At 48.2% G+C, this 16,308-nt stretch overlaps 1 protein-coding gene across 3 annotated transcripts in view; it reads left to right on the forward strand.

Moving 5' to 3' along the window:
* The first annotated feature begins 6,645 nt into the window (after positions 1-6,645).
* ATG16L1 (autophagy related 16 like 1) overlaps positions 6,646-16,308 on the forward strand; it is a 32,000-nt gene continuing 22,337 nt past the window's right edge. For all 3 annotated transcript variants that reach the window (XM_037143953.2, XM_037143935.2, XM_037143945.2), the window contains exons 1-5: positions 6,646-6,924; positions 10,054-10,147; positions 13,676-13,781; positions 13,999-14,072; positions 14,953-15,204. In XM_037143953.2, the coding sequence (XP_036999848.1) occupies positions 6,810-6,924; positions 10,054-10,147; positions 13,676-13,781; positions 13,999-14,072; positions 14,953-15,204 (641 nt within the window). In that variant the 5' untranslated portion in view covers positions 6,646-6,809. The remainder of the gene's footprint in view (positions 6,925-10,053; positions 10,148-13,675; positions 13,782-13,998; positions 14,073-14,952; positions 15,205-16,308) is intronic.

Genomic DNA, 16,308 nt, shown 5'->3' on the forward strand with positions numbered 1-16,308 from the left:
ACAATAATCAGATAGGATTGTCATGTGTGAAGCTGGGAAAAAAAAAAACGGATCTTACTGTACTACTCAAACTGTAGAACAGCTGGAAATGAGTGGGAATGTCAATGTGGGGGCAGGGGTGCCCACAGAAAGCTACATGGCTGGATGCATTTGGAGACTTTGCTGTCTTCCTAGTCTTTCACCTGCAACAGTCAGAGCCCTGCTGGAACCCTGTTCTGCCGAAAAATAATCCAAAACTGAGGGGAAAGCCTTCGGAAACCAGCCACAGGGGTTTGCGGCAGGACTACACGGCAGGAGGGGGGGCGGGGAAGACGGAGATCACATGGGCAGGCTGGTGACAGACTTTTCTTTGGCTTAACTCTCTCTCACAAGGACCGCCTTTGTAAAACAAGTCTAGTAAGAAATTGTCCCCCTTGAGGACAAATGTGTTTTCAGACCCTAAGACATGTTACAAGTCCCCAGATAATTGTGTGATGGAAGGCCATTTCCTTTGTCAAAAATATTTCATTAACTCAGGCCGAAACGCCATTTGCACGGGTTTTCTTTATTTAACCTGACTTTGCCCATGAGTCAGATAATGAACCTGAATGCAGAATCAAAATATGCAAACTATTCTGGCTGGGACACCAAAGCAGAATGTGGCAGGGGCAGATTTCAGAAAACGCTGTGCGTGCGTGTGTGAGTGTGTGCGCACACAAGGTTGACTTTTGTCACACGGACCCTGTGCACCAACAAAGAGAGCACTGGCATTTAGTGTCTCAGCTGGGACGGCTGGTTCCGCATACTGTTGACATGGATTCATATTTTCAATAATTTCTACAACTTCCCCCTGTACGTGACTGTTAACCTGGAGTCACGTTAATAACTCTTTTATTTTCAAAATTCAAAAATTTAAAACGACCTATTAAAAAATTTCTCTGTCTCCTTATGATACTCTCTCCCTTTGAACTTCACTCAGTAAAAATCAACCAAGAGTACGCATTGTTCCTGTGTCAGCCAGAATGGAAGTATCAATAACAAATGCTTTATTTTTCACAGAAGGCATTCACTGTGTTTTTTTTATATCAGCTTTAACCATGAAACAAGTCTCACCAGAAATGGAATTTAAGGTATTTTTTCCTTTTTTTTTAATGGAGAAGCTGCTTTAAAGGTTGCCGGCAGTTTCAGTGTCTGGGGCTGGCAACTCCGTAGCAGAGGTTTTTCCCCGATCACCCCACAGAAATACCTGCCCCGACTTCACTTCCCTTAGGGAAATTCACAGAATTGGGCTGTTTAGTTGCCCAGAGTGAAGCGAATTGCCACCCACTGCTCTGGGAGATGCTGTGTAATCACAACCGGGAATGCAGGGCCGCTGAGGAGGAGTAGGGACGTGGATGTCATCTGTCCCCTTGGCCCTCGGTCTAGCACAGGGGACAGGCAGGCCGACCCCCGCCCTGCAGCATGAGGGACTGTCACCTCCCCAGTGGTGACAGGGCACAGCAAGACCCTTTCCCTCCACTCTGAGAAGACCCTACTCCCAACCTAGAACCTGGGTTGCACTTGGCGTCAACTGGATACTCCAGCAAACAACCATATCTCACGCCATGTGAGATATTTATCTGTTCACAATCCCGTCCCACGCGCTTTCTCCGTGGTCCTGGGGCAGAGCATGTAGTGTTGGTTAGACGCCCTGCAGAGCTATTAATACCTCGTGAGTCATTTGAACAGCACTGCTGGAAATGGTGTTCCTCCGCTTTCTGTTTAGGGGGAAAGAGAAAATACTTCTAACATATGGCAGCAGTATTTTCTAATATCTCAGGTCTAATTCTAATACTTCTATTTGTTACTTTGGGGTTGTTAAAATTTTCTCTACCAACAGATACTATTATTCAGAAGAGATTTTAACTTACACAGAAGTTCATGAGCCCTGGCTGGTGTAGCTCAGTGGACTGAGCTCAGGCCTGTGAACCAGAGGATTGCGGTTTGATTCCCAGTCAGGGCACATGCCTGGGTTGCAGGCCGGTTCCCATCAGGGGACACACTAGAGGCAACCACACATTGATATTTCTCTCCCTCTCTCCTTCCCTTCCCCTCTAAAGATAAATAAATGAAATCTTAAAAAAAAAAAAAAAAGAAGTTCATGAGATCTCAGATCCAGAAATTTTTCCAAGATGTTTGGAAATGTGTTGCTGGTTAACATGCAAAATGCTTGGTGAGAAGAGCGGAGGGCTGAGGTTCCCCCTCTTGCTGAGATATTAAAGTGGAAGACTCTGACTGAGTGACCACCAGGGGGATATGATCATTCTGTCTGGCCAGCCCCAGTCTTATCCTGGGCTTGCCTACTGTATTAGTCAGGATTGTTGGGTGGCCGGTGAAAATAAAAACCCAATGCAAACCAGCTTCAGTAACACACAGGGATGTGCTAGCCCATGTAACCAGACTAGGGAGAGAATAGGGGTGTGTTACCTTCAGGAATGGCTGGATCCAGGGACTCTAACACTACCAGGATTCTTAGTTTCTTGTCTCCTCTACTTACAGTATGTTTTCTCAGACTAACTTCATGAGACATGGGAGGGGACGTGAATACTAGTGGATCCTGATGCACAGCCTCAGGTTTCTTAACCAAAGGAGGAAAAGGGCTCCTCCCTCCCAGATTCAGTTTCGACATTCCTGTGGAGGACAGTGATGAGCGAGGCTTCCTATGACCACTCTTGGGACCAATTTGTTGCTCGAAGGGGTGGGAAACACCATCATTGTAGCCAGGAGCATGGAATCTGTTAACAAAAGTTAGAGGGGTGGGAGCTGGGCAGTCTGAACAAAAGATAGGTCCTACATAGCCCTTCTTCTGGGAACTGTCCCTTCCCCTCCATCCAGAAGGAATCACCCTGGAAGACTGACCCTTCCCCTTTGCTGTGACGGTTAGTCATGGGTGCTTGCGGGTCCATCAGAATCTCTCCCAGGAACTCGGAACTGAGGCTTGGAGAAGCCCGCGTGATTGGTGGCTTGCTTGTACTGAGGAGCTGCTGGAGGAACCATTTTTTTTTTACCATCAGGGTGGGAATCAGAAAGTGCAGGGCAGCAAGACAAGAGGAAGCAGCAATACCGAGGGAAGCAGGTGCAAAGGGCTGAGCACTCTGACGGGACCCATGTTCCGGTTCCCCAGTTCCTGGTGCCCAGCCACAGCCCTGCTGTGAGCTCTGTGCAGCAGCCCACACCCTCATCACCCCCCTTGCCTTTCGGGAAGCTCAAACTGCATTTATGTAGTTTGTAATCAAAGCCTTCTGTTACTATTATTCCAGAAAAACAGCCACGCCCTGATACTTCGACATGCAGTGCAGGGCATGGTGGAACGGGCGGGTTCCCGCACCTGTCTTCCTCTGCCAAACCCGAGCTCTCTTACTCTGTGACATCCCGCAAGTTACTTGACCTCTGCGTGTCAGTTTCCTCACCTGTAAGGGGAACCATCAAGAGTAGCTACATGGTTGTGCTGTGAGAATTAAACGAGTCAATCCACGAAGATCAGTGCCTGGCACGTGGAACTCACTCAATAAACATTAGCTGTTATTCACAGTAAGAGAGGGCAGTAGTGTCTGGGAGATGGGCCAGCCAGGGATCAGGTCCCAGCTTGCTAGGTGTCGAACCCTCTGGTGGCGACTGTTCCAGCCACTTAGCTGCCAATATGTAGAGGGGATATCAAGGACTTTCTCTATAAAAAGGTGAATTTCACTCTAATGCTTGTATTGCTCTTCACCAGGATGCCCTCCCTATTGACTACCTTAGGAATAAGTATGTCTCTTTACAAGTCATTGTGCTGCACATGCTCTGGTTGAACCAAACTGCACTGTTGGCTGGAACAGATACCGGACAATGGGGGGCAGTGGTCAAGGGCACAGATGCTAGAGTCAAATGACCTGTATTTGAGACCAGGTCTTGCCACTAACTGGCCTGGTGTCCTCAGACAATCCGCTGAACCTCTGTGAACTCACCGTGCCTTGAATTCCTCGGCTGTAAATGAGGGTGAAGCGGCTAACAGTAGTTAACAACGACCCTCCTGAAAACAGCCGTTGGGAGGATCGAAATGGCTACAGTAAGTGGAACACTCAGAAGGTTTGCGCTTATTAGTCATCTCCTGCAAAGCCTAGCACCCTGCTGTATAAATGGTTTTATCAATAAACACATGTTCATTTCTATGACCTTTTCATGCAGACATAGTACATGAATAATGTATGACAAGTACATTATTCATGCACTTGTCATATATATATATAAAAGAAAATATACCTAAGGTAGGGAAAATACATATTCATGTACTTGTCATATATATATATAATAAGGTAGAGAAAATACATATAATAAACAACACCACTAGCAATGTCACTGCTCAGAGACAATACTATTAGTATTTTTCTATATTCCATTCATTAATTAAACAGCATTTACTGAGCATTTAATATGCGGAAGGCTTTATGCTCTTGCTAAAGCTATCACAGTGAGCAAAAATAGAACTAGTTCTTGCCTCATGGAGTTTACGGTCGAGTGGGTGGAAACACAGCTTCATCAAGTAACGATATACACACATGTGAAGGTGCCACTGTGGTATGTGCTGTAAAGGGAAGGATGTGGATGGCAGGGAGATCTGACCAAGTTGTGGGGGTCCATTTTCTAAAGGTTATGAGGAAGTGATTCCTGAGCTGAGAATTAACTTGTAGAAAGTAAGTCGGTGAAGGCAGAGGGGAGAGTGTGCCCAGAAGGACTGCAGTAACCCCAAAGGCCCTGCTGTGGGAGAGAACACAGTGGGGAGAGGGGAGTCGGGGTCCAACGATGCTGCCGTGCACACCAGCCCAAGCTGCTGATTTAGGGAGAGGGCAGATGTAGCATAGCGCAGTGTGCTTCGTTTAGAAATTACATCCTCTAGTCATTAACCTTTTTATCTTCTCGCCAGGGACACATTTATTTTACATAAATTGGATTTAGAATACATATTGCTTTTATTATGAACTTTTTTTGAACAATAACTATATGGCAATTTACCTCTTATTGTTGAAAATATATAGGTTGTTTTCAGCCTTTCCACTTTTTCTATGGTTTTCTCTACGTGGACATCAGTCCAAATATTTCTTGGCATTGGTTTCTGCAAATGTAATTGCTGGTTCTGCAAATTTGTTAACATATCTTCATCATAATAGTGTCTGGAAAATTAGCATATTCAACTATCAAGATCTGATGCTATGTGATGCTCTGGGTTTTTTTTTTTTTTTTTTTTTTTTAATCTTTAGAGGGGAAGGGCAGGAGAGAGGGAGAGAAATATCAATGTATGGTTGCCTGTCATGGGTCTCCTGCTGGGAACTGACTGGAGCCCAGGCATGTGCCCTGACTGGGAATCGAACTGCGATCGTGTGCTTTGCAGGCCTGCGCTCAATCCACTGAGCTACACCAGCCAGGGCTGCTCTGGGCTTTTGAGGTTGGTGTGAGTCTTACATTCCGACCTACAGAACCTGCTTCTTTATTTTCTTTGGTGTGTGAGGAAGTCCCATTTATTTCTGATCTCCATGGGACCTTCCCTCAAGTTCAGATCACGCAGTACGAGCTGCCAACAGAGTATCTTTTGCGACAGCTCTAGAAGCCTGACTGCCCTACTCTTGGGCTCCGTGGAAGAGGAAGGCCTTCGTATCTGTTGCTGACGGATCTTCCTCTGGACTGCAGATACACTGGAAGCTCAGCCAGTCCTTCCCTCTCCTCTGGCCTCCTGCTTCGTCTGTTCTGTTTCCATGCACTGAGGTCACTCACTTGGGGTGAGGTTCAGATGATTCTTTGACAGACTGAGGTGTTCCGTGCTAGCTAACAGACACCATTTCCTCCAGAGCCTGTGTCTTCCATCTCACCTTTCAACATCTGGCAAAGTGTCCTTTTCCTTGTTCAAAGTCCTGTTTGTATCTTGACCTTTAGATTACTTTCTAAGGACCCACAGACCATTAGGCCACAATGTCTAGTCTTCTAATGATTAACATAGCCAATTGATTCACACCTTCTCAAAATGTTCTTTGCATTTGCTTTCTTCGTTGTAAAAAAAAAAAAAAAAAATCCTGTTTCCAAGGTCTGGGGTGCAGGGATGCTCTCCCTGAAGTAGCCAGATGGTGGGCAGGCCTTGCAAGGATATTGGGTTTCTAGGTCGAGTGAGGTTTGCACTGTGCCAGGCACAGTGCTAACTGCATTCTATAGGTCATTTCTTTTAATCCCCATGACAACCCTGTAGGGTAGGTATCACTGAGGTCCCCAATTTGCAGGTTAGAGGCTTTGGGAGGTTGTCACTCGTCCACAGTCACGCAGCTACTATTTGGGGAGCAGCCCCCACTTCTGCTCGTAAACTAAGGAGATGAAGCACAGGGAGGCAGACCGAGAAACAAAACGTAAAACGCGGTCAAGAAGCAAAGGAAATGTAGGCAGGCAGGCGGATGAAGCCTCTTTCCTGCCTCCTTTCCAACCACCGCTGAAACCTCCGTGAAGCCCCAACGCCTCCCAGCGGCCGCCTGGTGCCCGCAGCGTTTCCGGTCGCTGGAGGGTGTCATTAACCTGCGCCCGGCACCGGCGCTGACCACGTGCGTGCGTGTGGTGTAAGACGTCGGGGAGGAGGCGGGTCTTCCGGCCTTGGCCAAAACCATTTCCGACAGGAGCCGGAAGATGGTGCCGGATGGCGGTGGGGGCGGCCTGCTGCTGTAGGTGAGCGGTGCGGCTGCCCGCCTTCCCGCGCCCCTTGATCGCCCCATGCTGCGGGCCGCAGGCGCCATCCCCCGCTCGGACCGGCGGCGCTGAGGCGCGGGGCAGCGTGCACCATGTCGTCGGCCCTCCGCGCAGCCGACTTCCCTCGCTGGAAGCGCCACATTTCGGAGGAGCTGAGGCGCCGGGACCGGTTGCAGAGGCAGGCATTCGAAGAGATCATCCTGCAGTGTGAGCGGCGGGCGGGCCCCGGGAGCGGGCGGGTAGACAGGCCCTGCAGAGGCACGTGGGGCGCCAGTGGGCATCGGCGGTCGGGGCATCGGCGCCGCGCGCCACTCTGAGCCCCGAACCTTTTGTTTAGAATAAAGCGTTCTCTTTCTTTCACGTTACTCTTGGGTGTGACCGTGTAGGGTTTCCCTTACTGAGTCATGTTTTCTTCATAGACGGGCACGGTTCACGTTTTGTTTGGAAATCCCAGCAGCTCGCACAGTGCTCGTGCCCTTAAATAGGCAGGGTCCAGAAACGGACGCGGACTCGCATTGACTCGCTCAGTTAACATCGTCTTCTGAGTGTCATGGAATCATGAAATGTTTGGCCTTTGATTCTGCACGCTTCCTGCCCTTATTCCACGTTGGTATTCTGTGACTACTGCACATTTCGAGTCTTCACATACGTTAAAGTTGGGACATCATAGTGCTTACTGTTAGTGAAAACTTTGATATGAAAGAGGTGGTTTTCTTTCGCCCCCGCTGCAATTCGAGCACAAAAATGTTTGTATTCTTAAATGCGTTTTAATGAGCGTTTCCTGGCTTCCCCTTTCCCCAATTTTACCTTAACTGGTGACGCATTTGGGGTGAGAAATGGGCACACTTCAGTCCTATGGTTTCATCCAGCCCTTGAGTTCAGCCTGACATGTCCCTCCCGCTATGTTACTTGATGAGGTTCAAAGTAATAGTAGTTGCCCTTTGCTGCATTATGCATTGTGCCTATTCTCAAACCCACCTGTACATTAGAATCACCTGGGGAGCTTTTAAAAAATTACACAGTTCAGGCCACACCCCAGACCAACTGAACAGCAGTATAGAGGGGTAGGACATGGCATCAATATGTTTTTTAATGCTCCGCAAGTAATTCTTACGTTTGAGTACTGTGGTGAACATTTGGCAGGTACTGTTTTACTTAATCATCCCGAAAATTTTATGAAGCAGGCCCTGTTGTCCTTTTTACCCTTGAGGCGTCTCTCTGGGGTGGCAGTTCCTCGGATTAATGGTGGGGCCTAGATTTGAACACAATTTGATGACTTCTAACTTGCATTTGCTTTTCTCATTTGGTCCCCTAAAAAGTGGTGCTTTCTCCCTGAGCCCATCTTAAAAAAGACAGGAAGGAAGAGAGATGGCAGCCCCCTGACAGATGCCATTTGTTACCAGGATCACAGACAGTCCTCTTATTTGAATGTGATTTCTTCTCTGGTTAAGTAAATTCAGGCCGTCAGGTGGTTATTGAATGTTCTTTAAAAGCTCGTACATGTTGAAAATCAAAATGAGTTGGAGATCTGACTCCACCCCTTACTGACCATTTTTTCCACTGGGCTTTCTGAGTCTGGTTTGCTGTTGCATCTATAAAATGGGGGTGAAGCTTGCTCTTCCTGCTTCATAAAAATCAAAGCTGTGAGTGTGCTTTGGAAGCCATGTGCATAATAGTCCATAAATGGAAGGTGCCTGTAATCACGTTGGCACAATGAATGTTCTTCTGCACTTTAAAATAGACATCTTGGGGGGTACAAGGATGTAAAAGGTCAGGAGAGGTCAGTCCTGGGTATACCTGAAGGGCTGGGAGGGGCATGAGAGCAAGGACTGCCGACACTCCTCAATCCAGCCTTCTCTGTCAATCCTCACTGTCCATCAGCCCGGCGTCTCCTGTCCAGGTCCTGCCCCTGAGCCTGAAGAAAAAGATGAAAAGAAGCTGGGGCACAGGCGGCGTGGTTCTGCCCCCTCCGTCCTTCTCTGTAGTGGGGAGAACTTTGAGGGAGGATGCCTCCTGAATACCTGCCTTGCCTTTGAAAGACCTGATGTGATCACAGGGCGCCCAGCTCTGGTGTAACCTGTGGAAGGTCTTTGACGCTGGTGAACATCTGGGTGGGAAGCACGTTCCTGTTCTGCCCAGCTGGTTCATTAAATTAACGTGGAAGAGGAGAGTTTTCCTTTCTGCCCAGGAACTCCATTTTCAGATGTAAGGGAGCAGTGCAACTCAAGACTCTTTAAGAGAAGAAAAAAGCTCTTCCTTTGTGAACAGTCACTAGCACAAGCCCTACCGATTTTTGGTTTTGAGCAGTTACAATCTCTGACTTGTAGCGTTTGCGACAGTGCCCATCAAATGTAGCTCTTCCTCGAGTTTCCCATGGCCACTTTTCTGGTTCAGGTCGGTGTACCCCACCCCCATCTGATCTTGCCAGTCCCCTGTGTGCCTGGCATTCCTAACTGCGTGTCATTTCTAGCCCTGGTCCCTGTCTCGTTTGTGACGTCCAGAAAGAGAACTAGTTTTCTCCCTTGATCTCTTCTTGCCACAGCAGGAAGGCGCTCCCTGCCACAGCAGCATCTTCCACCCGCTGCCTGAGCAAGCGACCTCAGGGTGATCTTTGACCTCCTGCTAATATCTGTTCCTGTCACTGACCCTTCATCATTGCCACTTAAGAAAGGTCTGAATTTCTCATCCCGCCCTTTCTTGTGCTGGCTTCAGCCTTCGTTTCCAGCCACTTCGCAGACAGTGCTGCTGGTCCTCCCTCCCAAACTGTCATCTTCCCCTGTGACACTGTCGGAGTAAAACATCACTCTTCTCTTCCTTTTATGCTTGGCCGCCCCCACACCCACCCCAGGACACTTGAGCTCTCATTCATGTCTGTATCCCCAGTGCTCTGATCTGAAAATCCAATTGCCCAAGTGTAGTACCAAGGTCAGGTTCTCCTGTGCTACTGAGCGGTGCGCAGCGTTTTGTCCTTCCCTTCTGTTTCGGTGTGTTATTTTCTACTCCCAAGGTAGAATCAGGTAACTGTGGGAGCAGGCTGCCTTTATGAGGGGGAACATTCTCGCAGGATTGTTTGCAGAGGTTCCTTTGGCTGGCTGCCCTTGCTGAGGCCGAGCAGCATCTGAAGAGTGTGTATTTCTGGATTTTGGGTAATTGATGTAATTGGTGACAAAGTACGGTACTTAGTACTTTGATACCTAATAAAAGTGAAACCTACCCGGGCTTCTGGAGTTTCTTTTTGTCCAAATCTTGATAAGACAGTAGTAAAAAAAAATGTGTTTGAGGTTATAACAAATAACCTGATTTTCCATCTCCCCCCCCCCCTCTTTTTTCTTATAGATAACAAGTTGCTGGAAAAGTCAGATCTTCATTCAGTGCTGGCCCAGAAGCTACAGGCAGAGAAGCCGGACCTTCCCAACAGGCATGAGATAAGGTGTTTTGAAATTGTCCTGTGTCACCTGTACGTCCTCCCTAGTTGAAGTGAGTCTCAGTTCAGTTGTCACCTCTCAGATTCAGAAGCAAACCAAGCACTGCTCCTGCGCTCCCGTTTTGTCAGCTCCTTTCAGACGAGAACTTTGGAAGACAGGTGCCTTATTTTGCTGTGTATAATGCACACTTTTTGCCCAAAGTTTTTAGGGAAAAATAAGGACATGTATTGTGCATGGGTAGTACTAATTCTGCATCTATACAAATGTTTTTAATTCTTTTATTTATGCTTATGTGCTAAAAGTATAACTTTAGAAAGCAGTAGTGGTATCCATATGCAAAAAAAAAATACCCTGGAATATGATAATACAAAAAACAAGTATCTAAATGTAAAACAAAAATTTGAATTAAAAAATTTAAACAAAAGATTCTTTTTTCCCCTGAAATTTTGGGCCCAAATCATGGGTGCACATTATACATGGCAAAACACGGTAAATAAAATCTTTTTTTTTTTTTTTTAATTTTTTTTAAGGTAGGGACCTACCCTAGCCCTTAAAGGGCTAGCATAGTAAGATGCTGTAATCTAGAGGAATTGCTCAAGGCCAGTCACCTGGCCAGCTTCTCCAGCCAGCGGGGTCACATTTTCTAAATGATCGGGCAAGCATTCTTGAGCAGATTTACATGGATCTTGTTAACACAGTATTGCCATAAGTTGCTTTTTCTACAAGACAGGTCTATTTGATCCTTTTTAGTTCAGTGCTTTTCAACATGTTTTAGTAGATTGTGAAATTAAACTAGCTGGTTGCAACAAACCCTTGTTTTGAAAAAGGATTAGGAAAAAGGTCTGTTTTTATAGGAAGGTGAGTATTGTCTCGTTAGATATGCGCATGTGTGTTCACCAGGGGGGTTTGATGTGTTTCCGTGGGTCATCTGAGGGCCATAGTCCAAAAACCTGAAAGCCTTTCTTCGTCAAAGTAGCATAAACGGAATCATTCTAGAGTCTTCTGTCTTCTTTTTCCATACATTTGTGTTGGCACATTAAACTTGATGGTTTGTATGGAAACAGTACCCATTATTGCTGCAGAATGTGTTCTTATTTTCACATTTAGCATTTTTAAAAACAAGGTTGACAATAATTTGGGGTTTAAAAAAGAACCAGAAATGTTAGGTGTGGCTCCGCGTCTTTACTCCCAAGGTTGAGTGGGTCGTGGAACTGTCTGCCCCCTGTGTTTGCATGGAGGGCGGGCAGGCAGGTTTCCTGGCGCACCAGCGTGGGGGAGATGAACAGATGGCCCCGGGTCCATGCTGGCTTGGTAACAGTACAGCAGAGTGTGTCTGGCTGGGCCCTGGGCGGCCCTCTGTAGTATGGAGAATACTTGCTTCAGTGTCCTGGTGAGTTTTAGGGGTAGAGGGTGCCATGTGACCCTTTCATCTGAATCAGTCAGTGGAAAACTCAGAACAATTTATTTCTACCAGGTTAGACTCTTGGTGATTATATTATCTGTCCCTCAAAGTAAACTCACTTGGTTATAAAGGTTCTGTAAGTTCATGTAAAACAGTTCTTTTTACTGAATATCACGGGGGCGAGAATTCCATGGGAGGGAGAATTCCATGGGAGCGCCTTCTTTCCCTCACACACTTGTGTTCATGATCAGGCCTCTCCTGTTATTTTCCACACGGCGTCTGGCGTTCCCTTTTCCCTGGTGGGTCCCGTGCCTCCCCGTGTACATTCAGATCTCTCCTCTGTGCATCTGTCCCTTAGTTTACATTTATTTAGCTGCTGCATCAAGCCCCCCTCCCTTGCCCATCCATCCCTCTTTCGGTTGTTCACTGTCCTTTCCCTCCGGCACTGTGGCTGCAGGCCTCTGCCCCCGGTGATGGTGGTGCTGGCCCTGCGTGGTGGGTGCACAGACAGCTGAGTCTAGTAGGGCGGGCCTCTCCAGGCTGTACTTGCTAGTGTGGAGTGTGTGCACAGAGGATGGCTGCCTGATGGGTTTGTTAAGAAAAATTCAGCTGAGCAATTTCGAAGATCTAATTGGATAGAGGACACATCAGATATCTCGAAGATCTAATTGGATACAGTGAGATCTAACTTGTGAATCTGGAGCATCCTATCCAGCAACTAGAGGGCCCTTCAGGGAGTTGTACAAAACGGGAGGTTTTCTAGGGAAAAGGGTGGGGCAAGGGCCTTACTAACAACAGAAGAGAAAGGGTTCTTGCCCCTCCCAAGAGTTTTTATCTTGCAGATTGTCTCTTTCTTTGGGGAGGGAGGAAATGAGAGGCCCCTGTGACAGTTTACCTTTTAGGTGTTAGCCAGAATTTCTAGACCGTTGGATTAATCTGGAAAAGGTTGAAACTGCAGTTTGATCAGGTGTTAAATCTTGGTGTGAGATTGTAGCCTTTTAGCATGATTGACACCATTTAAATTTCCTTCTCCCTGTCTCCTTAAGTCCTGCCTGTCTTGTCCTAATGATACTTAATAGCATTGTACACTTGAAACGTATATAATTTTATTAACCAGTATCACCCTAATACATTTAATGAAAAAAATTGTAAAGATTTTGTTTATTTATTTATAGACAGAGGGGAAGGGAGGGAGAAAGAGAGAACATCAACGTGTGCTTGCCTCCTATGTGCCCCCCAACAGGGTCCCATACCCACAACCCAGGCATGTGCCCTGACTGGGAATTGAACCAGCAACCTTCCGTTCTCAGGCTGGCACTTGATACACTGAGTTACACCAGCCAGGGCAAATTTAATGAAATTTTAAAAACTCTTTTGAAAGCTTTATTTACATCAGTTGACTTCCCTTTTAAGTATTTTAATCCCTTTGCTCACTAAAAAGATTAAAATTACACTCTGCAGCCTGGAAATAGTGGATTCCAGTGGTTTTTTAAGTAGGCTTCCTGGGCATTTCTTTCCAGTCTCTGATCGTGCACAGGGACCTCAGAGAACCTTCTTCAACTGTCCTGCATAGAACAGGACCCCTGCTGCTCTGTCTCCCATCCAGGCACTGACCAGGCCCAACCCTACTTAGCTTCCAAGACCAGACGAGGTCGGGTGCGTCCAGGGTGGTAGGGCCGTAGACAGGACCCCTGTTGCTCTGTTCCCCTCTGTTCCGACTTAGTTTCTCAGCACATCTGACCACCCACTTTCGTGGGACTGTGTGTTGTCCCTGCCCTCAGCCACCTGTCAGCTGCAGGAGCTCAGTGTGCCCTGCCCTGGAGCCGTGCCTGGCACAGCACTGGCCCTCGTGTGCTAGACCTGAGAGCAGCCCTCTTGTCTCCCCCAGAGTTTCCTAACCTTCGTTCCCGACACACCTGGTGGTCGGGGCGGTGGCTGGTGTCCGTTCTACGTCAGGTTTGCAGTGGCTTGTCGCTACACTTGCCTGGAGACACTAGCGGCTGTGTCCTCGTGTTCAGGGTTGAAGTTCTGGAGTTAATTGTTCAACTGTCCGATTGAGGGGGCTTGGGGTCTGACTTTTCCCCCTTTCCTTTTTGCACGTTCTCTTCGTCTGCCCGTTTCGGGGAGTCAGTCCTGGACATGACAGCGCATGGAGTGACGGCCAGCTGCAGGAAGTGGCCCAGTTGAGGATGAGACACCAGGAAGAACTGACGGAACTGCACAAGAAGCGCGGGGAGGTGAGGGTGGCTGCTGTCCTCTCCTGTCTTCTGCTCTGCGTGGGTCTTGTGGTGGGAAGGGTGGGCGGCCGCCCTGGCTCTGGTGGCATCTGTCCACAGAGCTGGGCCAACCCCACGGGCCCCCTTTCCCCTCTAAAAATGAAGCAGCCCGCTGTTCCTTAGTTTTCATCCGAGGCCCTGACATCTGCGTTCACGAGAGTGTTCTTCCTACCCACAGTTAGCACAGTTGGTGATCGATCTGAATAACCAAATGCAGCAGAAGGACAGGGAGATGCAGGTGAATGAAGCAAAGTGAGTAGAGATAACACCTTCCTCGGGACTGGTCGTGGGATCGTGCCCCTGCTTTCTGTACTCTGTGGGCAGGGCCGGTGGTGGGCAGTGACAGGTGGCAGCCGTGTTGGCTTCACCGGGAGTGCCGTTTAGTGCGTGCAGAGCCAGGGATCTCTTTCTGCCTGCTGGAGACAGGGCGAGGGGAGGCGAGGACAGTTCCTGCAGTCTTCCAGGTCCCTAGCATACTCCTTGGGAGCACCTCTGGCCCTTGCAGGCGTCTCTGCGGCATTTGCATTTCTCCCCACGGCCACCGGGTGTGGCAGTTGGTGTCTGCTGTGGTGGAGATGGGGCCAGGATAGTGAGTGTGTGGTTCTCGAGAGCAGAGATGAGTTTGTGGGCAGGATTATTCTTGATGCAGGAGAAGCCTGGCAGACATGATAAACAGGGAATCCAGCCTTAGTTTCATCGGTGCCTTTTTCCTTAATATGCAGAGAGAGGCATCTAGAGGCCTAGAAAGGTGGAGAACCTTTTCAGGTGTTCTTGCTCCGTGAATGACGGAGCTGGTGGAGTACGTAGGCTTTCCAGCCTCTTAAGCCTCCATTGACCACTAGGTTAAGCAAAGGCTCCCTCCTTCAAACCCCGCTTTTCTGAAAGGTGCTCTAATAGTCCTTCATAGTCCGGATGAATCTGACTGCAGATGCTTCCCCTCCTAGTGGGGTGTCCCAGTGGTTGGGGCCGGGCTAAGCCGAGGGAGGCGTGGTCAAGAGGCAGTCTCCTGCATGGTGCCTGGCGTGATGGCTGAGGCGCCTGAGTGAGTACCACCGAGCACCGGTCCAGGTCCTCTGGCCCCGGTGCAGGGCTCCCACGTGGCGCCATCCCTTCCCTGCGTGTCTGCTTTCAGAATCGCAGAGTGCTTGCAGACGATCTCCGACCTGGAGACGGAGTGCCAGGAGCTGCGCAGTAAGCTGCAGGACCTGGAGAGGGCCAACCAGACCCTGAAGGACGAGTACGACGCCCTGCAGATCACGTTCACTGCTCTGGAGGAGAAGCTGAGGAGAACGTCGGAGGAGAACCAGGAGCTGGTCACCAGGTGGATGGCCGAGAAAGCCCAGGAGGCCAACCGCCTCAACGCGGAGAATGAGAAGGATTCGAGGTGGGAAGCGAATCCACGAGTGGGCTCCTGGTTTTGTGCAGCTGCACCTAGGTCTTTGAAAACAAGGAAGCAAATCTGGCAGCTCCAACCGCAGGGTGGGGGGATGCCAGAAAACACTAACGAAACTAGAAGTAGCAAGGGTGGATTTAAAGAGATTTACATTTATAAGAACACTGAGCAAAGGATTACCTCTCCACAGGGCTTTGGCCCATGCTGATTTTGCCAGTGAATTCTTTGAGTGGTTTTATTTATTTATTTATTTTTAGAGAGAGGGGAAGGGAAGGAGAAAAAGGGGGAGAGAAGCATCAATGTGTGGTTGCCTCTCATGTGTCCCCTACTGGGACCTGGCCTGCAACCCAGGCATGTGCCCTGACTGGGAATGGAACTGGTGACCCTTGGCTTCACAGGCCTGCGCTCAATCCACTGAGCTACGCCAGCCAGGTCTTTTAGTGTTTTGTAGAGAAAAGCTAATTTTTGAGTAATAAAAATACTAAACCAGAATTAGAAAAGATTGAAATCCCTCCGAGTTTTGTAAGACTATTTAGGCCCATACCAAAAAATCTGATTTTGCTCGTGTACAACCTCACATGAACTTAGATGTGAAATTCCTAAGTCAAACTCATTGGTACGTTTTTTAAAAAATCCTGTGCAACTCTGCTAGGATTTATCCCCAAAATTAAGAGATGGTTTATTGGGAAAGCAATTAAATATTCCTTGTTGGAGAATAAACGATGTGACCACTTTACTAGATCCGGAAATGGCCATTTGCTCAGATTCAGTTCCCGATCCTGAAAAAAAACCCCTTAAACTGGGAACAGAAAGTTTTAATAAAAACAGCCAATAGTGTGTGTAACAGAGGCAATAGGAGTTAGTGCCTTCAGGGAAATCTGTGAAAATTCCCGCAGAGAGACTCCTGCGTGTGTGACAAAGGTCCATCATCCTGCGTGCATCCCCATCCAAACCAGAAAGGGGGGGGGGGGCTGGCTGGTCTTGAGAGATGTTTTGGCCATCCAGCTGGAGAGGAGGCCAAACCCAGAGCGGGTGGGCAGGATGGGGGTGGCCATGGTGACCCACTAGGAAACCCAGGAAAGAGTCGTCTTAGAC

This window comes from Artibeus jamaicensis, unplaced genomic scaffold, assembly GCF_021234435.1.
Source record: "Artibeus jamaicensis isolate MK-2021 breed Jamaican fruit bat unplaced genomic scaffold, CSHL_Jam_final contig_944, whole genome shotgun sequence".
Lineage (NCBI taxonomy): Eukaryota > Metazoa > Chordata > Mammalia > Chiroptera > Phyllostomidae > Artibeus > Artibeus jamaicensis.